The following is a 27637-nucleotide window of genomic DNA, read 5'->3' on the forward strand; positions in this document are numbered from 1 at the left end:
AGTAGAATGCCTTACCCTTGCGCTCTACTTATACCTAGTCTCTTCAGGTTTTGTTTTGTTGTTCGTTTTTTCGTTTGTTTGTTTTTGGTGTTTTTGGTTTTTCTTTTTCCAGTTTTTCCCTCAGAGAACAAACTACCTGAACCTGAGGAGAGATGCAGAGGGAGTGTCCCTAGGGGAAGTTGGTGAGGGAGCTTGGAAGTTAAATGTTCCTTGTTTAGACTTTCAGCCAAGCCCTGAACCTCACTCTGCCTCCTGAGATATCTGAAGATCCCTCGACCTCTGGGTTATGGGTTTAGGTGGGAAGAATAGGATGGAATTTCATTGGGATCCCCCAAGATGTCTCTATTCTCCATTCCTGTTAGGTCTGGCATAACATCACTCCTCACCTATTTCTCAACATAAATTGTAATTTGGCGTCGCTGCTTCCTCCTGCTTTCACTGAACAGACAGTTTTGTAGATGTTTAGAATTCTCCATGTTTTGGGGGCCATTTCAGAGAGGATAAGATAGGGTAGGAAATTCATTGCTCTGCCACCTTAAAACTAGAAGTCTTCCAAATGAACAATTTCAAAATACAGGTCTATACAACTTTTATAGAGAGGCTTTTGGAATAATAATGTTATTTCCAAAAATATGACACCCAGAAAAGTTTATGCATACCAACAGATTTTCATTTTCAAGTGTATCTGAATGTGAGAGGTGGTGGGTATAAACACACAAGGCCTGGATCCTTCCCGCAAGAACCTCATCAGTCTAGTGGAGGAGCTGAAACATGTCCGAGAATCACTGTGATACAAAACAGAAAATCTAAAAGGCTATGAGAAAGGTATAATTATGCACCCTAGACATTCAGTACAGGCAGATTTAATTTACATCTAAAGAGAGAAAGATTTCCAGGAGGAAGGAGCATTTCTTGTGTGAGACTTAATGTTTGGGTAGGATTTGCACCTAGTAAGAGCTTAATAAATATTTACCGACTATAATTAATATTATTCAGCTTTGGTGGTTTGTCATTTTTCTTTCCACTCTTGTTAATGGTAAATAGTCCTCTCTTCACTGCAGTGTATTGGCAGCAATCAGATTCACTTATTCTTGTCTTAGTTTTCCTGAGAGGAATTAGAAACATTTCTATAGAGAAAATTCACAATTCAATGACAGTTATTGATATATCCTATAATTACCACAAAAAAATGCTTCCTGTAAGAATTCCATCATGTTAATGATGCATGTGTATTATTAAGAATTATAAATATTGAGTAATAAAGCTTCAAGTTTGCATGTTCCCAGATGTTATCTGGAGGGCTACTAGATTAGCAATTTTTCAAAAACATAAGCAGTAATTAGAAATCTTTCATAATTTCCTTCAGAAACAGCACTTGATTTTAATTCTTTCACTTAAAAAAACTTGTAAGAAAAAACTGTCAGAACTATTGACATTTTTATAGCTTGACAAAAATTAAGCGTAATTAAAACGAAATATGTGTTGCATACATTAAACTGCAATTAATATGTTTTCTGCTGCTGCTTGAAGGGTAAGATTAAACTGGTGTTGTTAGCAGATTCCCTGCTGCGAGACTAATTTCTTGATTTTTATACCAAACATCATCATACACATTTTCGCAGTAAAAGAGTAAACCAACAAGTAGAAAACATTGTTTGATGAAAACGATATGCTACAGAAAGAGATAAGCTGGCTTTTTTGAAGGCAAGGCAGTATGACTGTTTAAGATCTGAAAGACTAGTTGATTCCAAGGGTAAAATTTGTATTTTTAAAGCCATTCACATGAGTAGAAAATTGCCTGCCCTTCATTTTGGTTAGTTATGCCTATTAAATTATCCAGTGTTGTTTCAGGATGTTTGCTGTTTTAGGAGGTTATTAGAAAATGAACAAGTTATACTGAGGCCTCCCCTCCAGCTAACTAAGAAATTATAATAACAGAAACTTAGATGTAGACAATTTTAAGAGAAATGGAGGCAAGATGCATTCTATCAGTACTTCTCTTGGGGGGGGATTACTTTTCTCATGGGAACCCACAATCTCCAAAAGAAAACCCAATCTGACAAAAATGAGTTATAGCTTTCTTAAAAAAGAAAAAATAATAAACAGCTGCCACTTATCCAGACAATGCATCGAGTGTTAGTTCCGTGTGAATTTTTTTTCTGGCTAATTACTTTTTTAATTTATTTTTATATTAGACACTATTTTTGGTATCAAGGAAAGAAATAGGTAGCCATGATTACTAGTCCTCTTTATTTCTCCGAATGCGTCTGTCTCTGGAATAGTGTGGTTTAAGGCACATCAATGGCCCAGTGGGAATTAGAAATTATGGGCTAGGCCCCATCACTTGCTGAGCTATTGCACACCTCTTCCTCAGGAGCTGGGATGCTGTCAGCGCATGTGTGTGACGATCATGTTAGGATAAGACAGTGCCTGTTGAGGAAGGGAAATGAATGGAGCTCTAATCATATGCAAGAAGACCAGGGTGCCCCTCCATGCTACCTACAGGAAAAGACAATACCTTTTTATTTCCTGCTGCTTACCTACACTCTGCATACTGCAAAGGTCCCAGTGCTCTAACAGGCTCCAGACTTGGGAACGTTTTGCCCTCCGAACATCTTAGAGCAGACAAATCAATCTTTTTAGGGTAGCTTAGTAGGTTTGGGTTACTTGAAGGGACACTAGTGGTATCGTGACAAAACTGTTGGCTGTAGTCATGATATTAGTTGGCGTGGTGACATTTTCACCTCATTCAAGTTGGTGCACAAAGGTCACCTCAGAGCAGCCTTTCCTGGCCATCTGATTGGAAATTGCCAGCCCTTGTCCTAATTCCCTCAACCTTTCGCTTTTACTTACCTCGTTGTATTTTTCTTCATACCGGTAGTGCTTGTTATTACCTGGCATTTTTTTGCTTGTCTGTCTGCTCTCACTAGAAATTTAAGTTCTATAAAGACGGGAATTTGTGCCTAACTTGTTCGTTTCTGTATCCTGTAATAGTGCTTGGCATGTGTAGGCACTGGATTAATAGGTTTTTAAAGGAAGAAAGGAAGGGAGGGAGGGAGGGAAGGAGAGAGGGAAGAAAGGAGAGAGGAAGAGAGGGAGTGGACGAAGGGAGGAGAAATAACTGTTTAAAAAACCAATTCTTCTAAAAGCAGAAAGAAATTAAACAAGCAGAATTCCTGATGATAATATGAAAATCTAGGTTTGGTAGAGGGTTATGAAAAGTCTGTTTATTGAAGCTTCATTTGTACTTTATCTTATTTTTAATCTCAGGGAAATTACACTGAAATGAGAACTGTTTCTTATAAAGCTAAAATTTCAAGTTATTGTCTGTATATGGCTAGGATTCACAAAGAGTCAGGTACAACCCACCCCATCAAGAGTGGTAAACAATATTGAATCCATTTGTTTATTTTATGTGTTCGTGTTCTCATTCATTCGTCTGTTCAGTCTTACTCTCGCCCTAGAAGGCATGATACTTGCAATATGTTGGTAGAATACACGAGTTCCTAAAACAGCGAGTGCATCACGATGGGGCCCAACTACTCTATGGATTCGCAGTTGGTTGTTGTATTTGCAGAAGTTAATGTTTGGTAGTCATTCTGAACCGTTGCTCCTAGGGGAAACGCAGGGCTGGGTTCCTGCAAGCCTCTGGTCAGTTAATCGATACATAACATTGTTTTATGTGTGTTTCTGTTTAAAGGCTCCTTCTTTGTGTGTATATTGTTGATTATTATCATAGAACTCATGGCAAACAGCACCATAACTCCTGGCACAATGAAGCTTGTTCTCTGTAAGGCACACAGTAGCCTTTTTGCACATAGGAACACTAGACAGCACTTCAGCAGTATGCTTTGGGTCCATTTTAAACAGTGAAATCTCCAACCAAAAGAACAAAATGTGAAAAAGGTGGCACTACAAAGAGCATGAGAAAAGCAAGCCTCCACTGGGAATGTGTGTGTCAAGTGACTCAAATTTTTTACCACTCTGCTCATATCAATGAGTGACCTTGCAAGCACAGTGCGTATTGATTTGAGGGTTACCAACAAATTTTAGCAAGTAGGTGAACTTGCAAATAAGGAATCTGAATAATGAGGATCAATGGTAACAGAATTTTTTATAAAGTCATCAGTGAACACATCGTTATAGCCTATTTACTGATGAATCTAGACATTATTATCCATGCAAAACAGGGTCACAATTGGAAATCCTGTATTTCTACTCAACCAGGATTTATTGAGTCATGATATGTGTCCAACACTGTCATGGCAATACAGCAGACAAGACAGATAGAGCCCCCCTTCCTCATTTCTCATAGAACCCGTAGATAAATATGTCTCTCTCTTTCCATCTCCCCCTCCCTCCTTTTCCCTACTCTCCCTTCTTTTTCCTTCCCTCCCTCTCTTCCACCCTCTTTTCCTCCCTCTCTGCTTCCATCCTGATTTCTCTGTCTCCCCCCCAAGTACTTTTAGACTGAAGTTACCGAGGTACAGAGGGGCCTGAGCATAGCATCTAGAAGCTGGAAGAGGAAAGGTTTCAGCATGTGGAGTGCACTTTGGGAAAACCGTCTTGATGACAGAGTCCAGGGCATACAGTTTCCATCTCCTCTCGGTTCCTAGAGGGACAGGGTTGAATGAGAGAGTAAGGCTGTGTTATTCCAGAAGGCCCAAACTCTCAGACTTCTAACGGGTTCATGGTTTCCTCAGGGTCAACACTGTTTGTTCATTACTCAGCCATTCCTTTGACCAAATAATATTTATCAAGCCTCAACTTTGTACTACGCCCTGGGAACACAGCTGGAAACACAGAGTGGTCAGTAGTAATCAGTTAATCCCCCTCTGGTGGATTTTCTAGGAGTACTGAATTACTTAAAGACATTCAGTTTCTTTCCCACTGAGCAACACTTGGTATTTTGGAATGTCACAATCCTGATTTCAGTTATTTCTACTCTAAGTGGTTCCCCTAAACCATTCTATCTCTGAACATTTTTGCAGCATATTTTCTAGTACAGTAACCATATGCAAGCCCAAATGTCCCCTTTAGTACTGGTTCCACATAGCATTTCCTCTATTTTAAATGGTCCGTCTTTGTATAGGAAAATAATGTCACTGGAACCTCTTGTCCTGGTATCGTCAGTTCAGTTATCAGGTCAGCTAACAGGCTACAGGTCATTCTAACTACACATTGTAGCTAGTTGGGTGTTCCATTCCAGTGCCTTTTATTTAGATGACATTTTTACTGTTTTTTTGTTGAAATTAAACAGTTAAAGCCACATTTTATATGTCTATCTCTATTTCTCTACCTAGATCTATGCCTTTTGCTATATCTTGTATGTTTTATGTAGCCTTCATACATAAACACCATAATACAATGCATTTACATGTTTCAATGTGCATGTCCGACCTGTTATTCCCCACTAGTGTGTTTATAGCCGAAGCTATAGAGGTGGAGGAGGAACGTGAGCTAAATAAGAGAAACACAGATGAAACTATTAAGAAGAAGATATATAAAAATGTAAAAAAAGAAAAGACAATTACATAACTTTAGAATTTGGATGTACCCATGTTGAAATGAAAGTAGGAATGTGCATACCAAAGCTTTAAATAACGATACACAGTGCGGCCCAGCAGATTCGCTCTTTGTCATTTTGACTTGGGTTTGAAAACGGACCTGGGCTGCATTCCAGCTCAAAGAGCCGTTCACATCCAAAGACTCCTAAATTGTCCCAAGGAGCTCATTTGGAGAGTGGATTATTTGTGTTTGGCTGGGCGTCCTAATAGCAAAAGCTGTCTGCTCTGGCAAGCAAGGGCTGTGGCAGGATTTAGAAGTACCATCCCCCGTGTTTTGTCTTCATGAGGTTATTTTTCAGAAAAGCAGTCCCCAAGCTCTCATTGAAAAACTGACACTGCACGAGTGTTGTGCAGATGGTTTCCTTGAGCGCGTTGATAGCTGCCCATGGCAGGGTGGCCTGTTTTAGGTATTAGAGGCAAATTTTAAACAAACGAAAATCAGCACCAGTTTTTTTTCTGAAACCAAAGCTGTCTTAATGGCATATCCACCTCTTCCTGTATCAGAGGTAATAACAGTTATCGGTTGCCTGGGGGCCAAGTAAGAATGTGGGATTTTAAATTAAAAAATAAGAGTGATAAAGAATTTCCAATTTTCTTTTAGGGATGTAGAGAGTAGGTACCTGAAGAGTGAATCCTTGTTTATTTGCACAACTTTAAATGCCTCCTATCTGACTCTCCCACTCTGGAAGTTTTGGTTACCATCAGTTGGAAGCTAGCTACTGCACTCCTGACTCATTGCAGATGATCAAATGTTCATGGAATGTGCAGATGAAAGTATCACAAAATAAAGTGATGCTTCATTCATTATGTTGGAGGAGCTCAAAATTAAGTAGGCGAGAAGATCCACAGGAACGTAGGAAGAAAATGCTAGAATTTCTCATGATATTTATTTTTATCTCATTTACATATTTACTTCACATTACATTCTACCACCACATATGTAACTTAGCACAAATAATTAGATGTATATTGAGAGTGTTTGCTCAAAATATTTTTACGGGAGGAGGATTTAGGTCCTGTTTCACTACATTCATTCACCATAATTAGTCCCCCGTAGGTGTGAGTTAACCGTATTTAATTTGATTTTTGAAAGAACGTGGTGGGTAGAATATGAATAGATTTTTACCACTGAAGGAAGGAGGGAGGAATATACTAGTGCCAAGTGCCAGCTGTTTAATCCTGTGTAATCCTCACGACAGCCCTGTGAGGTAGATATCTCCTTTTTACAGATGATGAAACAGAATGAGTCAGGATGCACTTCCTGTAGGAAGCTTCTGTTTTCCGGAACAATTTATAGGGAAATGGTATCTTTTTTTTTCCCTTGTTTGGTTGAGTTTGCCAGTGAAATCATCTAGGCTTGTTTGGGAGGGTTGTTAATTATTGATGCAATTTTAAAAAAATATTTAGGCCTATTCATTATTATGTTTCTTTTTGCGTGAGTTTTAGTAGGTTGTATCTTGCAAGAACTGGTCCATGGTATCTTAGTTATCAAATTTCTGGACAGCTGTTCATAATACTTCTTTACCCTTTTCATATCCATGGTATCAGAAGTGATGTCCCATCTTTTTTAGTAATTATTTATAATTTCTGTCTTCTCTCATTTTTCTTAGCCTGTTTATCAATTTTCTTGATCTTTTCAAAGAATCAGCTTTTGGTTTTGTTCATTTTCTTTATTCATCTCCTGTTTTCAATTTCATGACTTTTGCTCTGATTTTATTATTTCTTTACTTCTGCTCACTTTGGATTTAATTTGCTTTTTTTTCTAGTGTCCTAAAATGGAACCTTAGATTCTTGATTTTTAGATCTTTCTTTTGTTCTGTATGCATTCAATGCATTTAAAGTATATACAATTTAACTATATTTTTATCCAAAGTAAATGTAAAAAACAGAAGTTGAAATGCACGTTTTAAAAATGTTATTTTAAATATTTAAAAGTATCTATTATATTAAAATGAAAAATTAATGTAATTAATAAATATCGGAAGTTTAAGATCATTGACATAAAATTAACCATTTCATGTACTTTTCTGAAAATTAAATTAATTATTGTTACATATGTCTTTACAACTAAATCTATTCACAGTTCTAGGTTCATCAAGTCAGCAACATAAAAAATCACTATCATGCTTCACACACATGCCTAAGTTTCATACACTCAAATTTAAGAGTAGTGTGAATTCTTTACCATTGCAAAATGTACCTGATATGTCCCATGTAACTGCTGCAAAAACTATGTCAATTCCTGAGTGCCTCTAGAATCACAATTTGGAACAAAAAGAAAGCAGGAATATGGATATTCAGCTCCGCGGGGAAATAATACTTCATTATATGAAGCTCTGTTGCATTCATGCTATCCAAGAGGAAGGATGTTATTCAAATCAATTAATTTGTCTCTTACCTGAGCATTTCTGTCACTCAAATTCTCTTCATACTTGAAAGCAGTGTCTGTTACAACCCCACCTCCTTTACCTCACTTGGGCTTAGTCACTTTTGTTTCACAAACGCAGAACAGCACATGTGGAACTGTTCCCTGGGGCCTGAATGGCGTTAGTATAAAGGCAGATATGTAGGGTCAGTGGCTCTGTAGTACCAGAGCGGAGAGCCAATCCCTAGTGACAGTTACCTGCATGTTCTTTAATATATTTATTTGTTGCGTTTGTAATGTACGAACCCTCTAAAGAGCTGGGCCCAGGGCAGGCGTACTTCTTTACAAGGTTCCTTAAGGAAAAAAAAAAAAATATCCCAAATCATCTTCACTACTGTTAGGCCTCCAGAGAAGAAGCATATGCCATTATACGTATAGTCTGACCATTTATTGACAGTATCCCCTGATGACTTAGTACTTTACCTCTTTAAGGACTTTGCCTGTTTAAACTGCATGAAGGCATTTATTTCCATCCTCAATCAAATGCTGCTTCTATGATTACTCAACAGAAAATGGTTTTGCCCTCTTCCCTCTGAACACCTTTAGCATTCCTTTGAATCAATTCTGTGGTTCTTACAACAGTCAGCCCTCTGTTATAGTTACGTGGGTGTATCACCTTTCCCTTTTCATTCGTTCATTCAACAGATATTTACTTTTCACCAAACGAAGCTTACAAACTCATGAGGGACACAAAATCAATAAATAGAAAATATCAAAGAGCAGTAACTGCGGTGAAGAAAATAGAGTCAGTTGAAGTGATAGAGAGTTTCAGGGCTGTTATGTCATGTCCAGCAGGTCAGGGAGACCGCCTCGAACAGCAATGTGATGAAGGGAGGGAAGGACCATGGCAATAACTGTTGTGATGGAGGCATTTATAGACTCTGAGAGGAAACATGCTCAGGAAACGGAAGTGTTGCTAGAGATGATGAAATGATGGGGAAATGTGGAAGACAATAAATCATGTCAGAAAAGGACCCAGAAGCAGGATCACTTAGGGCCTTACAAGTCAAGTAAGCGCCTTGAAGACAGGGAGCTTTGTCTCATCATCACATTGCCCAGAGCTTCTGGGAATGTCATCCAGAGCTGTCAAAACCCACGTATTTATAAAAGCATCTATCTCTCTGGTTCAACTGATGAAACCTAACTGCTAATTTTGTTTTATTTGAGAATACTATGGGGGATTTGAAGTGCAGTTAAAATCTGTCGTTCAGCCATTTATTATAATCTAAATTATAATAAAATAATAATACTAGTAATAGTGATAATACAAAGTCAGTTAAGTTCTTTGTGGTAATCTTTGGTTTTCTTTCCTTCTAGGATTTCCAGACTGTATTGCCAGCATTTGATCTCTTTTCAAAGTATGGAAAACTATATTCAAAAGCTGGACAAATTTTATAAAGGTAAGCATTTTCCCTAAGAAGTACTTCAAAAAGTATATTAAGTTACATCAAAAAAATCAAATAACATTGACTTAGCTGTCAAGCATTTTAAAAACCATGCTATAATAACATTTATGCATAACAACACTAGGCACTTTTTTTAGTTCTAACTTAATGGTTTTCAATATTCAAAAATCCTGGGCTTTGTTTTTCAAATCTCTTTTCCAAAATGGACTCAAACTATGTTAAGAAATAGAACTGACAAAAATCTTAAGTACTCCTTCTCTTTAAATTAATACAATAAATACATAGTTTTACACAATACGTGAAAAATATTGAGCTAAAACATTTCTCAATACTCTATTGGCAGTATAGTTTAAAACAGTACATTCAGTAGGTGTGTCGTTTGAAATATGAAGTGTCTTCAGAAGATTCTAAGTATTATAAATAGTGTCTGGGGTCTCTGATGATCAAAGTTTCCACGCTAGAGAACAACAGAAGCAGACACAGAATTCAAGATCACAGAATAAGCTCATTCAAGAACACAGAATGAGTGTTGTGTTTCATTGCTAAGGTGTTTAAAAAATAGAGAAGTGATTACAATCAAACTGAGACTTATAGGCGGTATTCTGGTATTTTCAGCCAAGTTGAAGGAGGTATTGGATGAAGGTAGCACCAACCATGGCAGTCAATGGAAAGAGGCAAGAATGAAAAATCCCACTAGTTAGGATTCCCCCAGGTGTCCTCCCTCACGGAGAACCACGGGGAAAGGTCTGGTCCGTTGGAAAGGACACGGAGTGGACGCAAGCAACTTATGTTCCTTAGATTTAATCTGTGTCTCCTCTCCCCCACTTATAACTCTGGATGCTTCAGCAGGGAAATCAGTATGTTAAATACAGATACCGATATCCACCTTTTAATGACTCCAAAGGAATACATGAAGGGAAATATGAAATATTCTGAGCTATTGGGAACACATATAGATAACGCCAAGTGGAATTGCAGTTTCAAAGGTTTATAAAGTATCATTACTCAAGGGAGCATTTATCTAGTATTTGTAACTCACAGTATAAAGTAGTCCAAATAAAATTGTTCATATTTGTGTATGATTTAGATTTTAATTCAAAGGTATAGTGTATTTATAACAGCGAAAGGTTGAAAACAACTTAAATACTCATTGATATACGCTGTTAAATAAATAACAAGACATAAAATGCAATGCTGTGAAGGCATTGAAAACGTCTTTACCTATTACTTAGAAGAAAAAAAAGCCTTAATATCTTTGTGAAAAAAGAAGGCTGGGTTCAAAAGAACCTGTAGCTTATTTCCATTTATAAAAATCTGTATGTGTGTACACACACACACACACACACACACAGACACACATACACACACTCTCATTAGATAATGTGCATGCTTTTATAAAAAGCACACCAGCATGTACTTCTATATTACATATATATGTGTACATTTATATGTTGTATTGTGCAAAAATGTTAATGGTAGTTATTTTTGGATAGTAATTTTGTAGATACCTTTTTAGGAAATACGTCTTTGTATCCTCATTTTTTGAAAATTATTTAATCGGACAAAAACAAAGTGTTAATACAAAATACTCCAATAGGAATTACTTGCTCTTCTCTACCAATTACTTACACAGCTTGACTTTATTCTATTCGATCATAATAATTTAGAGACGGTTATCTTTTTTTTTCCTGAAGACCAAACAATTTCTGGCTAATTTTTTTATAAGAAAGACAAGGATGCGTAACACATGTTTCACAATTATTTTTCATTAAAAACAGTGCTCAATGCACAGATACAAATATATGACAGAAATTGAAAAAATGCTCTCTAACTCTTCTCTTGGATTTTTAACTATTTTGTGAATTGAGAATGTTGTCAAAATGTCATCTCCTCCTCTTAGAAAAGAAATCTGTCTAGTGTTTAATTTTGGTAAGTGAAGAGTAGCAGCCTTAGCTCAGGCTCTCCTATGAAGATTTAATGTCACCAAATATGACAAAGTGCTTCTGCTCTTTGTAAAAAGGGCCAAGACGGGGACACTTGCACCAAAGTGTCAAATAAAGACACCACAGTAATTTTTAGAGCTGTCCATTTGGTGGCTTCAGCTTCAAGGTAGTTCATCACTTGGCTATAATTCACCCAACTTTGCCTCTCACACCGAAACTCTGTTCTCCCATCAGTGGGATTAGAAATACTGATGCCTTTATCAGATTAATCCTCCTATCCTGTAGCATATCTGAGTTTAGGAAAAACAGAGCCTACCCCTACCCATTTTGATTCATATGCTGAGATTTCAGCCCCTGGAAAACTGCTCAGAGTGAATTAGATTTTAAACACACGCATATTTTCAAATCTACTCTCTGACACAGATAACATGACTCCTTTTAAGCTCTTTAATTTTTATTTATAACGGATGGCTTTGGTAACCTGTGATAGTTTCCCAAAGATGGCTTTGTCTAAATCAGAATATACTATATCGTGTCAGAGTGCTTTGCTCAGCTCCCTTCATCTTTCCAGGTAGAAGAGTATCTTTAAAGATGAGAGTGGAGAAAAATTAGCAAGGTCAGGTGAAATCATGAGTTGGTCCGGCATGAGTGAGCCTTTTGTTGTGTTATGTGCTTCTCAGTTTTCTCTAATTCTTCTTTGTAATGTGCTTTGGTCCAGGCTGTATTTCTGCTGAAAGGGAGGTCAATTTTGAGGCTAGATGAGATGAGTTTTAATTAAATTATTTGTTTTGCACGAAAACCAATGTACCTTTTTCCTTCTTCATAAGAATTAGGTATTTGAAATATTCAAATAGCTGAGAAAGAAAATTAAAATAAAAAATCAGTTTGGTTAGCACCTGAATTGGGAAAGGGGTGAAATTCCATTGTCTTTTTGAGAGGAAATGTGGGCTTAGCAACAGTGTAAGGAAAAAGAAGGTACATGAGGGGAGACTAATAATCAGACATATAAGGTATATATGTGCCCAGTGGGGGTTAAATTTTTAATTCGACATGAAAAATTGTTAAACCTTTTCGTTCAGTTTAGCACTGTGTGAATTTATAACCCTGTCAGTGTTGTTGTAATTAATTGGCAAAAAAGAAAAAAAAAAATTAAGGTATCTTTCGTATCTTTCTCTTGGTAAAATTTTCCTTTGAATGAAGATATAAACAACACATGTTCCTATAGGAAGACATTCTCTATGTTTCTCCATGACTGAGGCAGGCTGGCTGAAAACTCTGTGTGATCAGCTTTGTTTCTGAGGATCTGCAGTGGTGGAGACAGAGCAGAGAACAGGGGGGCTAGACATGAGTCAAATCAGGGCTGTAGCCTCCCAGACTTGTAACTGAGCTAATGCTAAGTAAGGACGATTCAGATAGAGAAGTTGAGAACTCTTCTGTCATTGGGTTCTTTTTCTTTTCTCATTTTATTAATTTGGGTTTAGAAAAATATCTTCTTTCATTTTGCTGTTTTGTTTTTAGAAAATAAAAGAAGACAAAAATGTAAAAGTGAGGTTAAGGTGTGAAGTGATTGTGGACTAGAAGACCCCACTGCCTGGAATCCTACTTCCATGGCTGGCTCAGTGACCTTGACACAAGTGTCTTAACCTCTGAAATATTTCTCCCTCTCTCTCCCCTCTGTCCAACGAAGATATGGGAACCATCTGTGGTTCGTTCAAAAACTCTACAAATCTAAAAGGAAAACACAAAGGAGAATTCTACAGAAAATACACTTAAATCATACTTCTTCTTGTGATTCAATAAACTCTAATATTTTACAGCTGACTAGTTTTATATAGTGTGTGAATAGTGAGTCTTTTACCTCTGGGAATGTCTGTCACAACCACAGCCCCTGGTGACCAAAAGTGCCATAAATGGTTCCCCTGAAGTGGCCATATTCAGACCCCATCACCTTAGTCACAAATGCTGAGTCCAGCGTTGAGTCCAAGTTAAGAGCAGCCAAAATATAAGTAGGAATGACGAATGGTTTCAAGTATGAATGGTAGGGAGTGGTTTGCATTAAAGCTTTGTCCCAAGGGTAATAGTGACTCATCAGACCAATTAGAAACCTTCCTCAGTACACTGAACTTGAAACACACAGACAAAGATTAGTGGGCACCTCAAATAGAGAAGACATTTCCCGGTCTCCTCTACAAAGAGGGCAAAGAGGGCGTCTCATTGCTAGGGTTATACCAGCACAGCGTCTTCACTCAACAAAAGGTTTCAGAATGAGAAACTAGCGTCTGGCTGATTAGAATGCAAAATTTTAGAGTGTGTGTTTTAGCCCTTTGAATCTTTAATAACAAGTGGCGATCTGGGTGCTGGGTGAATATTTGTTGATTCTGACCCTAGCATAAACTTGTAAGATAATTAGCTAGAATTAGAAAGAGTCTGAGTCTTGCCCACTTCAAAGCTATATGACCAGTCTTGTGATTAGTTCCATAATCTTACCCTTGTCCATCTATCATCTAAACTAGAATTTGTAAAACTGTTTGATGTAACGAGGTATTATGCAAGGGTTGATGATTTGTGGAATCGTATGTGAAAAAGAGTCGTTTTAAAAATATCTTCAATGATAGTTTTTTGTTCAAACAGTGAACATTCATTTAGAACCAAATTTGGTGAATACGGTGAGAGTTATAGTAAGTATGGGTTTGTAGAATATTCAAATACAAAAGCAAATGCTTTCTTAATAAGAAAACATTTATTGCAAGGAGGAACTTGCTGGCATTTGGGGATAGGGGAAATAGAATAGAAAAATATGTGAACTGTGGAGTGTAAGAATTGAGTAGAAGTAGCTAGATTCAGTCCTTTGAAACATTATGTATTGGATCTATCCCAGATGATAAGACAACAATCAACCTTCATTTACTCTAAAAACAACTAATCAAAGAAAAAAACCAAGGTCACATTTTGGGGGTTTGGGGACTATATAACGTGGCCTCTAATTATAATATATAACGTGGCCTCTCGTAAGCCTATTTGTTCCCTTCCTCAATTATTTCTCTCTCTCTCTTTTTTAAAATTATTTATAGTAATGTAATCAGTGATTCCTGTTCTCGTTTACTAGTAATCTTAGGAGACTGGAATCTTATTCTCGTGCTGCTGCCAAGGCCCACAGCACATTGGGAAGTCATTCTTCTAAAGTAACTTTCAGCGTTGGTCAGACGCTATTGCATAGGCTCAGGACTCCAGTTCCCGTCCTAGGAAATTCAGAAACTAGAGTAACTGAGAGCCATCTGACTTCTCCACTCAGAAAATGTCAATTAACCTGCGTGGGTCTGTGAGGTTCACGTGCCGTAATGTACACACATCCATCTTTCCTCCCTCCCTTCCTCTCTCCCTGCCTCCCTCTCCCTTTTTCTCTCCTCCCCCTCTTCCTCTTCTTCTAAGTTATATTAGTACATCCAAGAGAAATAATTCCTGCTCTTGACATATTTATTCTTGGGAACTGCTAAGTATTTCATTGTCGGGAATACCAGTTATCTCTCTTACAGAGACCCAAGCTCTCTCATGCTTAAGGTACGCTACAGCCAATTTATGTAATGTTACTGCTCCTCACACACACACACACACACACACACACACACACACAAGCACACACACACGTACACACATGCACACACATGCATGCACTCATGCACACACATACACACACATGCACACATACATGCATGCACACACATATACACATGCCCACACATGAACACACACACATACCGTGTTTCCCCGAAAATAAGATCTAACCGGACAATCAGCTCTAATGCGTCTTTTGGAGAAAAAATTAATATAAGACCTGGTCTTATTTTACTATAATGTAAGACTGGGTATAATATAATATAATATAATATAATATAATATAAATATAATAAATATAAAATATAATATGAAATGAAATGATTGGGTCTTACATGAATTTTTGCTCCAAAAGACATATAGAGCTGATTGTCCAACTAGGTCTTATTTTCAGGGAAACAGGGTATACACATACACACACATGCACACACACACACATGCTCCTGATAACTATAGAGGTGTCCAGATGTGTCAGAAATGCCTTTGCATTGAAGAGAGAGAACAAGATATGGAATATTATTAAGAGAATATAATTAGGGAAAGCAGTTAGTGTGTTTCTTCTGGAAAACTATTTAACTACATTACCTTACATAGAATTTTTTTCATGCACTCTCAATACGAGGCACTCAAGAAAATGAGTGTGACTTAATGTTTTACTAAAACTGGTGATAACTCTGTCACCTGTCTTATTCACCAAACTTGATTCTGAATGAATATTGACCATTCAAAAGATCTAAAGCACTGTGGCCGTGTGAAGGCATACAGCTTGGGAGCATTCAGAATCGGACCTTCCAGTTCTTCTGAAATCAAAATACTCATCAACCTCTTGTTCTTAATCAGGTAATGTCTTTCTTCCCCACTGCTCTCTAATTTCTTTGAGGGCAAAAACTGTCTCTTTTGATAAATGTCCTCTGTCCAGCATCTAGCAGAGCACCTGGCATGGAGTAAAATATCTGTTGAATAAATGTTAAGGCAGTTCCAAATTGTTTTCAAGGACTAGAAGCTATAAAATAGCAGATAGTTTTCTAAGATAATGCCGATAAAGACACTGTTTATTTGAAGGCACATGCTGTGGAATATTATTTTTAACTAGTCTCATTAATGTATAGTCATGTCGTATATGACTTTGGATATAGGTTTTGATACACATTAAGTTGGTTCCTGCTGACTCAAATTAAGACTGCTGCTTGTGTAAAGTGCTCCTTCCGGTAAATAACCATTCATACCTGTACATTTTTGAGTAGTTATCCTTATTTATGCAATATGTTATTGTGGTTGTAAAGTCCAGATTATATTCTCTGTTTAATATATTTTTTTAATTTTTCAATTATTGTTGACGTACCGTATTATATTAGTTTCACGTATACAAAATAGTGATTAGACATTTATTAACCTTACAAAGTGATCACCCCCATAAGTCTGGTACCCATCTGACAGTTACATAGTTCTTACGATGTTATTGACTATATTCCCTGTGCTGTACTTTATATCCCCATGACTGTTTTCATAACTGGCAATTTGCACAGCTTAATCCCTTCCCTTATTTTACCCATTTCCTCAACCCCCCTCCCATCTGGCAACAATCAAACTGTTTTCTGTATCTATGAGCTTGTTTTTGTTTTGTTTGTTTGTTTTGTTTTTTAGATTCCACATATCAGTGTAATCATATGGTATTTGTCTTTCTCTGTCAGACTTATATCACTTAGCATAATCCCCTCTGGGTCCATGCATGTCATTGCAGGTGGCAAGATGTGATTCTTTTTAATGACTGAGTAATATTCCATTATATATATATACCACACCTTCTTAATTCAGTCATCTATTGATAGATACTTAGGTTGTTCCGTATCTTGACTATTGTAAATAATGCTGCAGTGAACATTGGGGTGCGTATATCTTTTCAAATGAGTGTTTTTGTTTTTTTCGGATAAATACCCATAAGTGGAATTGGCTCAATCATGTAGTAGTTCTATTCTTGATTTTTTGAGGAACCTCCATGCTGTTTTCCATAGTGGCTGCACAAGTTTACAATTCTACCAACAGGGCACAATTTTTGCCTTTTTTCCACCTCCTTGCCATCACTTGCCATTTGTTATCTTACTGTTAATAGCCATTCTAACAGGTGTTAGATGATATGTCATTGTGGTTTTAATTTGCATTTCCCTGATTATTAGTGATACTGAGCATCTTATCATGTGCCTGGTGGCCATCTGTATGTCTTCTTGGGAAACGGTATATTCAGATCCTCTACCCATTTTTTAATAGGATTATTTGTCTTTTTGCCATTGAGGTGTTTGACGTCTTTATGTATTTTGGAATTAACCACCTATCAGATAGATCATTTGCCAATATTTTCTTCCATACTATTGGTTATCTTTTCATTTTGTTGATGATTTCCTTTGCTGTGCAGAGCTTTTCAGTCTAATGTAGTCCCACTAGGCTTTTTTTTTTTCTTTTGTTGTCTTTGCTTTTGGAATGATATCCAAAAAAAATCATTGCAAAAGTTATATGAAGGAGCTTACCAACTATGTTTTACTCTAGGAATTTTATGGTTTTAGGTCTTACAGCACAGTCTTTAATGCATTTTTGAGTTAGTTTTTGTGTATGGTGTAAAGCAGTCCAATTTCATTCTTTTGTATATGTCTATCCAGTTTTCCCAACAGCATTTATTGAAATGACTGTCATTTCCCCATTGTACATCCTTGGCTTCTTTGTCATAAATTAATTCACCATATATGCATGTATTTATTTCTGGGCTCCCTATTCTGTTGAATTAATCTATGTGTCTGTTTTTATTCCAATACTGTATGTTTTGATTACAATATAGTTTTCTAATATAGTTTGAAATCAGGGAGCGCGGTAACTTCAACTTTGTTCTTTCTCAAGATTGCTTTGGCTATTCGAGTTCTCTTGTGGTTCCATACAAAATTAAGGATTAATTTGTTCTAGTTCTAAGAAAAATGCCATTTGTATTTTTATGTGGATTGCACTGAATCTGTAGATTGCTTTAGGCAATGGGTGAATTTTACGACATGTTCATTGTAACCCAATGAAACTGTTTTTAAAAACACAGTGAGATACCAATACATAATCATTATAATAGCTAAAATTAAAAAAAAATCACAATAGTTATCATAAGACATGGCACTACTGTAATGTTCATCCAGTTAGTCTGTAGGAATATAAATTATTACAATACCTTTGGAAAATGTTTTAGATATAGCCACAAAAACTTAACATGGGTGTATCCTCTGATGCAGTAATTCTCTTATATGTAGACCTAAGAGAGATGTGTATATATGCTCACTAAAAGACAAATACAGGAATGTTAGTGGAAATACTGTTGTAACAGCCCCAAATTGGACATAACCCACATGGCTACCAGCAGTAGAAATGATAAATACATTACAGTAGAATCATAAAATAGAATACTATTGGCTCACAAGCTGGCTTCATACATGGAGGTCAAGCAGAGACTAAAGAAAGAGGCGAGCACTCAAGGTTGGTAGATGGCAGGCTTAATAAGCAAGGGAACGTACGAGGCTTGTCTCGGTCAACCGCAAGACATGCAGATCTCTGCACCTGACTGCCGGCATCTTAAAAGTTTGTGATAGCGGCCTCGCTGGGTTCAGTCACGTATACACTCCAGATGGTCTCAACAACACCTCACCCCCTTGAGGCTCTGTCCTTGGAGCAGCACCCGCTGTGGGAATGGTGGACAGAGCGTCCATTCCAAGGACAGGGAAGGGGGTAAGGAGCCTCCAGTTGCCTGGGGCCAGCCGTCGGTCAGCCAGCAGCCACACCCTCTCGGTGATCTCCTCCGACAGCACAACAACAAAAATGAACTACCACTACCGCCGCTCCTCTCAACACACAGAAAAATCTCATAAATATCAGGTGGAGCAATAGCCATCAGATACACAGCATGCATACCAATAAATAAGTCCGCTCATATAAGGTGCAAACTAGACGAAACTAGTCTCTGGTGATTTGGGATGAGGCATAGTGACTGCAAGGGGGCATAATGGGTCTTCTAGGGGTATAAGTACTGGTGATGTTCTATTTATTGATTTACATTATAGATGCATTGATGTTTCACTTGTGAGGATGTAAGGAACTGTATTTTTCATGAATTGTGCACCTTCATATGTATGAATGTATATATATATGTGTATATATATACACATATGTATATATGTGTATATATATACATGTATATATGTGCATATATATACATATATATGTGTGTATATACATATGTATATATACATATATATGTGTGTGTGTATATACATATGTGTGTGTGTGTGTGTATATATATATATATATATATATATATATATATATATATATATATGTTTAACTTTATAGTTAGTGCAATAAGAGTACAAGGACAGTGGGGGTAAGGGTGGAGGAAAAACCTGAAACCTGGGAGAGCACCCATTCTCTCTGAAGATGGCAGCTCCTCCTCAGCCACTTGTTTCTGCCTATGAGAAGGCTGCCCAATGACTTCAAACCATCTATGTTTTAAGGGAAGTTGAAAATATTTACATGAAATTTCCTATTTTCAGGTGTTGGCAAAGACTTCCATTATAAAAACATTGTGAAAACCATACAGAGCACAACCAGAGCTGGATTCTGACCTTGGTTGGCACTTTTGGCAACTGCCATGGGTATTTCAGATGGCTCAGTCACTTACCATGTGCATGGTCCTGGCACTGTTTCTCAGCGTCTCTAAGCCTCAATTTTCTCATCTATAAGAATTAGAATAATAATGCATTCTTCTCAGAGTTATAAAGAGAATTGGCTGCATGTTAAAATCACTTAATGCCGTGCCTATAATTCAGCAAGCTCTCAATAAATGATAAATGTTGTTGCCATTATTATTATCATTATTATTATTATTATTATTATTGCCAGAGTACTCTCTGGGATATCTGAAAAGAAAAAAAGTGTAACAGCTTGAAAACAAAAACATTCAGCTACAGCTTTCCACACCCATATTTTCCTGTCATCCCTCCCTTGCTCCTTTCCTACTAACTGCCTTCCTGTCGTAAATCTCCTCTCGCCAGAGCCTTACTACAGACCACAGAAACCACTGCCACTTGTTTAGAATGAAAATGGGCCGGGGGCAGCTGGAAGATCTATTTCTATTGCCTCATGTTGAGTCTCTGAACTCATTTTTCCTCATAGAAATACTACCGTATGTGGTGTTTTATTTCTAAAATTGTATTCCTGTTGTAGAAAAAGTAGGATATGAATCGGATAGGTTTTGTAAACTGCTCTGGACACTATCCGTGATAAATAATGCAGCAGTATCTTCAGATGTGTGAGTGTGTGAGTGTGTGTATGCATTTGCAATTTCAAACTGCCTAAAAAAGAAAATTTGGCGCATATCTGTGTTTTGACAAGGGGCTTCTTACACCATAATAGTAAGACTTAAATTTCGTATATACGCAAAAGGAAAACAAAAGACAAGCCATGGCTGAGAGATACAAACCTTAAGGGTAAATCAAAAAGTGAATTAACAACCACCTATCTAATCAAGAACTTGCTCTCCTAAATTTTGACCATCTACAGTCGATTTTAGGTATTCAAACGCATTTGGATGTACTTCATATGGCACTTTTATATAATGTTTACACTGAAAATCAGTAATAGTCAGTAATCAAACATCATTTGCATGGTGTGCTTCGTAATTATTCTAATTAATATTTTCAAAGCCCTATGAGGTTCGAATTTATTTTCCCCATATTCAGATGAGGAAATTAAGACAGGATAAGTAACTAAACCAATGTCATATGGTAAATAGAAAAATTGAGATTAGACTCAGTTCTAGTGAGTCGTCAACTCAGGGGATTAGTTGTCGCATTAGAGTAATGTCCCCAGTGATGATGGGTAACTGTCCTCCAGGCCCTGCCTTTGCCTCCTGGCAGGAAACAGCATTCTGGAAGCCAAGAATGTACCAAGTTACTCCTTCCTTTTAGTGAATAATTCCATCCTTTGGCTTAGATCAGAGATGTAATGGGGATCTCTTTTGCTGTATTTTATAAGATCCAGCAAAACCAGCCCATTTCCTTGTGCCAGTGTTATGAAGGCAGGAAGTTATTTTTTTCATTGTAGTGAATTATTTCATTCTTGCAAGGCAGCGCAAAAGAAAGATAGCATGAAAGGAAATATGACATCTCATTTGGGGGTGAAGAAAACAATTATTTCAGATAGTATATGATTGTGTCTAAGCAAATATGTCTGTGTATAATAAAAATATAGAGTGTAATTAAAGCATTTGAAATACCTCAGCAAAAATCACACACAGAAATTCTATTGTTCCCGTATCTTCACTACCATCCTCTCTCACACTCCTGGCTTATTATACCAACATATCCCCCTTTAAAGAAAAGTAAGTGAAAGTAAAGAGTGCAACTCAGTATAAAGACAAGAAAATAAAAGGGAGACTAACGTATGGGGAACAGAAAGTGCTGTCTAACTAGCACCTCCCCACCTTCATTACCATCCTTCCAAATAAATCTCCCCGCTCCTCTTGAGCTGGCAAATAAAAAAATCAAGCCACAAGATATATGTGAGTGCTTTTCCTGATGAGCACCATCATCCATCTACAGTACGTCCCACACGCCAGAATGAAGATGGGCTGGAGGGAGAATTAAAGACTTCAGAAAGTCCACAGCATAATCAACAAGGCTTCTTTCTTCCAACTACAGAGCTTTCATCTCTGTCTTGTGTGATTTTCTGCCCACCTCCTTCACTCTGTGGCAAAAACGCTGATGGCTGATGGGACAATAACAGATCCTATACCTAACTTTTCAGGGCAACCAATTGGTTGCAAATGGATGGCACACAGGCTTTCGATAACGTTCCATCTGGGCAAGACTATTAGTTCAAGTTATATCCACATTCACACATTAGAATCCTGAATACTGATGTTTTGAAAGATGATGTCCAATTTCAGTGTTTTTATTTTTATATTTTATTTCAAATAGAAAATATCTTTTTCACGTGCTATCACGGTGCAGACATTGCATCAGATTGGGATGAAATTTCAGTGGAAATACTAAATATATTTATCTGAAATAGCTGGATATTTGTCTTCGTTTATGTCTCAATACAAATTACTCTACTCTAGAAGTTAATGCTTTTCATTGTTTGAGGTTTGATGGCATATTGTAAGATCCCTAAGAAATCATTCATTCTAACTACCCACATCTGCTAGAATCCATTCTAAGATATCCATACCCCCACTTGGGTACTTCTAAGTCTTGGGGATAATTCTCCATTTCAAGAGAATGAGTTTTCTAATTAGTATTTAAGTTTTTCATTCTATGGAGTTCGTGATTTCACTTACTGGTACTAATTTGGTGCTTTACAGTAAGTTGATTCCCTTTTTCATATTTACTATCCTTCAAGCATTTAACTAAGATGCTATGGCTCGCCTGAGATATCGTTTCTCTCTGTTAACCATCCTTAGGTTCCAGAGCTTTATCCTGTAGTTGTTTCTACCACTACCTCTCTCCATGGCAGACATTGCTCATCATAATCCTTATTTCTGCAAAACCGAGCTCAGAATCCTTCTCCCCATGGCTCTCCCACAGCCACTATTGCATTTGAATTGGAATGCAAATTGAAACCCATTTACCATCCTTGGTATTTTGGTTTCAGTATGATAAAGCTCAGTGAAGATGAAGTGGGGGGGAGTGGAAAGCCCTTTAGTAATTTGAACATGCTCTACTTTGGGTACTGGTCCAAAGTTGATGTCAGTGTTTCCTCTACTTCAAATTAAATTAAGGAATTATAGGATGTCAATGCTGACCTTCATAATTCAGATTCCATTAAAAAGAACTGTTTCTACGCAGATCATTGTGATCAAAATACCCATATTTGGCAAGATCCTCAGTGCTCGATTATTAAGAAAGCTAGGCAATAAAAGTGAATGACTGAGTGATGTCTGTAAACATTATGTCAGAACGTTGATTTGGCTTTAGTTTAAGAAATGATTAATTAGCTTTTTATTCAAGTTCATATATTTCACGATTTGTCTTACTACCTAGACTCTAGAATATCCTTGTTTGACAGCAAAAGGTACCTTAAGTTCATGACAGGTTTCATGTGGGAGTGCTCTTTCTTTCTTAAACACTTAGAGCAGATTTTAGAAGAAAATATTGCTCAGAAGCTCAATCTCCTTTTATGCACCTCGCGTCATCTTCTGCCAAGAGAACTGCAGAATGTTCTGTCTTTGTTGCATGAGATCATGCACATCTTCTGCCAAACTTCAGACAGGCCACCCAAAGTACATATTTCTCCATCTGTCAGCATCAGGAAACCATTGAAATTTATGGATGAATAACCATTAATACAATTTTGTGGCTCTTTGGGTACAAGTTTTTGTAAAGAAGTTAGACATACAAATACAGTGCCCATCTGAAATAAAGAAATATTAAACTTGTTAGGTTTGATTATTTTTTAATTAAACAATACCTTGCCTTCAAACAATAACAGAGCACTTAATTTCTTCCCACTTGACCTATATATTCTATATATGCTGGTAGCACAGACTAAATAAAACTCAAATATTTCTGCTTCTCTCTGGAATTCAGTGTAATAACAGTTTATTTTCTTAGAATCACGGCCCAAGTGCCTTTGCTTAATAAGAAAGGAAAAACTAAAACTTAAATGGATCTTTTGGTGAAAATATTTTTTAAAATGAATGCTAAGAAGATGGTTGGGTGGATAAAAGAAGGCCTTGGTGGAGAAATGGGTAAGAACCTTTAATGAGGAGTCCTATTGACTTAGAGAATCTTGGTATGGTATAAATCTTAGAAAAGTGCCTTGTTTAGTATGCAAGATGATTCAGTCTGAGATACATTTACTTTGAAGTGCCTGTATGATACTTAAGTAAAAGTGTCTTGTAAAATGTGAAATTATGAAACTGTAGTTCTGGTGAAAAGTCAGGACCCAAAATATAAATTTAAGTATCAATCAGGATTCAGGTTGTATCTGAAGCAATGATAGGGGATTAGTTCACTAAAGTGATTAAAAGTGAACGGAGTGGGAATTCAGCATCAGAGAAGAATGCAGAGGAAAAAGAAGCGGAGTAAGAGCAGAATTACTCTTAACTGTTATAGAAGCCCAAGGAAGAGATAGTTCAAAGAAGCAGTGGCCGTCTGCTCCAAAGGCTGCCTATGAACGTGGTGTCGGTGCTTAGAAAAAGTTCAGTTGAATTGACTTTTCTTGTCACTGGCTTTTCCAATTGTACCCAGTAACCAAACCATTCTCACTGATTTTTGTCAAGTGCTGCTCTTTTTGGTCTCAAGTCACAATTCAAACAGGTCACCATCATGAGGACATGAACTTAGAAGTACTTTTATTGCATAAATGTGACGGGTTGCGTCATGTCTCTCTCTTCTGATGGCGGCTTTCAGCTACTTCGCTAAGGATAGGATGGCGCTCTGGTTGTGGATTGAAGTCTATTCCTGTATAACTAACCTGACTGTATAAAAGTAGAGGAGTTTGGGATCATTGATATGCCACGATCAACTGAGCTAAGTAGCCTAAACATTTGGTTCACTTTGCATTGTATTATATAATGCCTGACTGAGTCAACCCTAATGGGTAAACAAGTTATTTCATTTGAAGAAGCATATGTTTAGGCAGAAAGAATATAGTTCCCTAACAATTTGGTTGCTACCAAAGAGGAAGAAAGAAAACACAAACATATGGGGCATGATTTCTCCCAAGAGACTAGATGAACCTTTTGGTCATTGGTTATGATACATCTTGTGAAAATTGTGCTCATGTATGAAATAAAAGGCCCAATAAACTCTTCACTTTCTGTTCACCATCTTGACTCTTCCGTCTTGCAATTGAGTTTCTGCTCATCACGCAGAGATCAACTAAATTCTCAGAAACAGATGGTGTTCCCTTTACTGTCAACGTATCCTTCTGTAGCTCTGCAGTTGGCAAGGCCAGATGGATTAGCATCCTGAAATTAAACTTTTCACCAAATTCTTATAAGTAAACAGACGTTTTGTTAATATGGACTTCTGGACATGGAACAATACACAGAGATGACTGATTGGAAAACCTAATTAAAAGCAACAGTGTGGAAGAACTGAAGCAGTGGGTTTATTCTGAAAATAAGCAACATGTTGGTATCTCATGCTCTTTGAGTAACAACACTGAACCAAGAATATACGTTAGAGTGGCTGGCAAAATGACTATTGCTCGCTCAATGCTTCCATTTATCCTCAGACATCGAAAACTGACTGTAGATAAATCCAGCAGAAATAGTTTATCACATACTGCATCGTAAGAGCATTTTTTTCCTTTGAGAAAGGAAGTTGGGGCACCACTCAAATTCCTAACTTCCCTGAAGTCCGTTGACTGTTCTTTCATCCAAAATTTACTTAAAAAAAACAAAAACAAAAAAACAAATCTAATAGCATGCCTTGTGTTGCGAGAATCTGGGGAGTTTAGTGAGTGTCTTCCCCTACAAGAATTAGAAAGGAAGGGTATTGTCCCTATAGATCAAACTGTAAAACCAACACAGAGCAGAACAGAAATATACAAAGCTAGAGGCTGACTCCCTCCTGTTAATATAGTCACAATTTAAATATTACTTGCTGAGACCATCCCTGATCACAAAACCCAATATCTCTATCCCTCCGTCAATACTTCAACCCCATTTTATTTTCTTCGTAGTTCTTGCTATTACCTGATGTCCCTTTGTTTGTTGAAGATCTTCCCGGAATATGTGCTTCGTAAGAACTGAAATGTGTTCCTAATGGAGTCTCAGCACCTCAAACAATATCTGATACATAGTGGGTGCTCAAATATTTGTTGAATAAATGAATGAATAAGTGAATTAATACAGAGGAGGTGGATGATTCATTGGTCAGCAATTCATCCCTAGAATGAGGTTTAATGTATTCATGTAGGTTTGTTGAACAGGGGGACACAAAGGCAAAAGGTAATGGTGCCCATCCAAGAACTATCCAAGAGAAACCACTTAGTCATCACACCTCTAATGCTCTTACTATGAATGATAGGAACCAAGTCGGCTTACTTTTGCCCTTTGACCTCTCTCTCTCCATCTTTCCTCCCTGCACCTCTCACTTCCTCCTTCTCTCCTTCCCTTTCTTACAGGCCCTGGGATCTAATTTCCTGGGTTTAATTTGACTCTGCCACTTATAAGGTGATCTCAGGCAAGTTACTCAGTCTTTCTGCTTCACTTTCCATAAATACAAAATAAGGACGATAATAGTCCCTAGGTATGGTTTGAATATTAAATGAGCAAATACATTCAAATCTTTTAGAATGGTGTCTGGCTGCTCTACCACACAGTAAACCCTGAGTAAAATTATTGCTTTACCTTCTGTTGATTTCTGCTTCTGACACATAATAGGAACTCAAATATTTTATATACATTAAATGGACCTGTTGTTTTCAGGGTGTGTCACCCTTTCCTTTGATGAATTTTCAATTTTTCTTTCTCTTGTGTAAATGTATTCTATACTTATTTTTCTTCCTTTGAGTTTCAGGATGTACCCTCTGGTTCTGTTATTGTAGCATTTGTTGAACAATTCTAATCGACCACATCCATGCTTTTATTTATTTTTAATTCAAATGTATCCCTCCACCACCATCTTCTTTTGAACCTACAAAGCAACTTTTAGGTCATTTACTTTGCCTAACTCTTTTCCATCTGATATGTGTGTGGTGGGCAGAATTCTAAAATGGCGCCCCAAACTTCCTGCTCCTCAGGTATGCACACCCTGTATAATCCCTAGGAGTCTGAATTAGGTGGATTAGGTAATATTATATGGCACAGTATGGAGATTATCCAGATTGGTCCGACCTAATCATATGAGTCCTTTAAAACAGAGCTATCTCTGGTGGGTCACAGAGGTGAGTGAGATTCGAAGCAAGAGAAGAATCTGATGCGTTGTCATTGCCTTGAAGATGGAGGAAACCACATGTGAGGAGTGTGGGTGGCCTCTTGGAGCTGAGAGAAGCCTGAGACTAAAAGCCAGCAAGGAAACCAACCACAAGGAACAAAGTTCTGCCAACAACAAGGATGAGCTTGGAAGCAGATACTCCAGAAGGAAACTCAGCCTGGCCAACACCTTGGTTCCATCCTTGTGATTCCCTGAGCAAAGAACCCAGACCGCTGTACCAGACTTCTAACCTTCAGAACTATGAGCTCCTAAATGGGTGCTGTTTTAAGCCTCTCAATGTGTGGTAATTCATTACGCAGCAAAAAGAAACTAATATGTGCTGCTCTCGAGGTGAGCTGACAAGTCTGTACGGATTATTACAGAGGCAGCCAAATCATGATTATGTACCAGAAATACCATCAGCCAAAACTAGCGTCAATCCAGATTGAGAGAGAGGAAACGAGCTGTCATATTGGGCATCCTAACAGTAAAGAAATTGACTTCAAAGTCTTTCACATTCCTTTACATGGCAGTATACCTACCTTTCAAATTACTTGTGGGATTTTAAACATTTAATACTCACTCTATAATTTCTTGAATAACAAGATTATAACACCACCATATACTCTGTTTAGAGTAGTAAATTATGGAATATGTCCAAAAGCTGCCATCAATTTCCCCCCCCATAAAATAAGTCACTGGAAAAGGCAGTAGACAGTTAAAAGAATGTCTGATC

At 37.3% G+C, this 27637-nt stretch overlaps 1 protein-coding gene across 5 annotated transcripts in view; it reads left to right on the forward strand.

The window, feature by feature from the left end:
• SPATA17 (spermatogenesis associated 17) overlaps positions 1-27637 on the forward strand; it is a 202516-nt gene that overhangs the window by 116529 nt on the left and 58350 nt on the right. For 4 of the 5 annotated variants that reach the window (XR_013992660.1, XR_013992661.1, XR_013992662.1 and 1 more), the window contains one exon: positions 9310-9392. Coding sequence is in view for 1 of the 5 variants with exons in the window: in XM_081039202.1 (XP_080895328.1) it covers positions 9310-9390 (81 nt within the window). In the remaining 4 variants the exon portion in view is untranslated. Of the gene's footprint in view, positions 1-9309; positions 9393-12859; positions 13157-27637 lie in introns of those variants that run through there. The other variant, XM_081039202.1, reaches the window with a different exon arrangement.

Source organism: Rhinolophus hipposideros (assembly GCF_964194185.1).
Source record: "Rhinolophus hipposideros genome assembly, chromosome: 26".
Lineage (NCBI taxonomy): Eukaryota > Metazoa > Chordata > Mammalia > Chiroptera > Rhinolophidae > Rhinolophus > Rhinolophus hipposideros.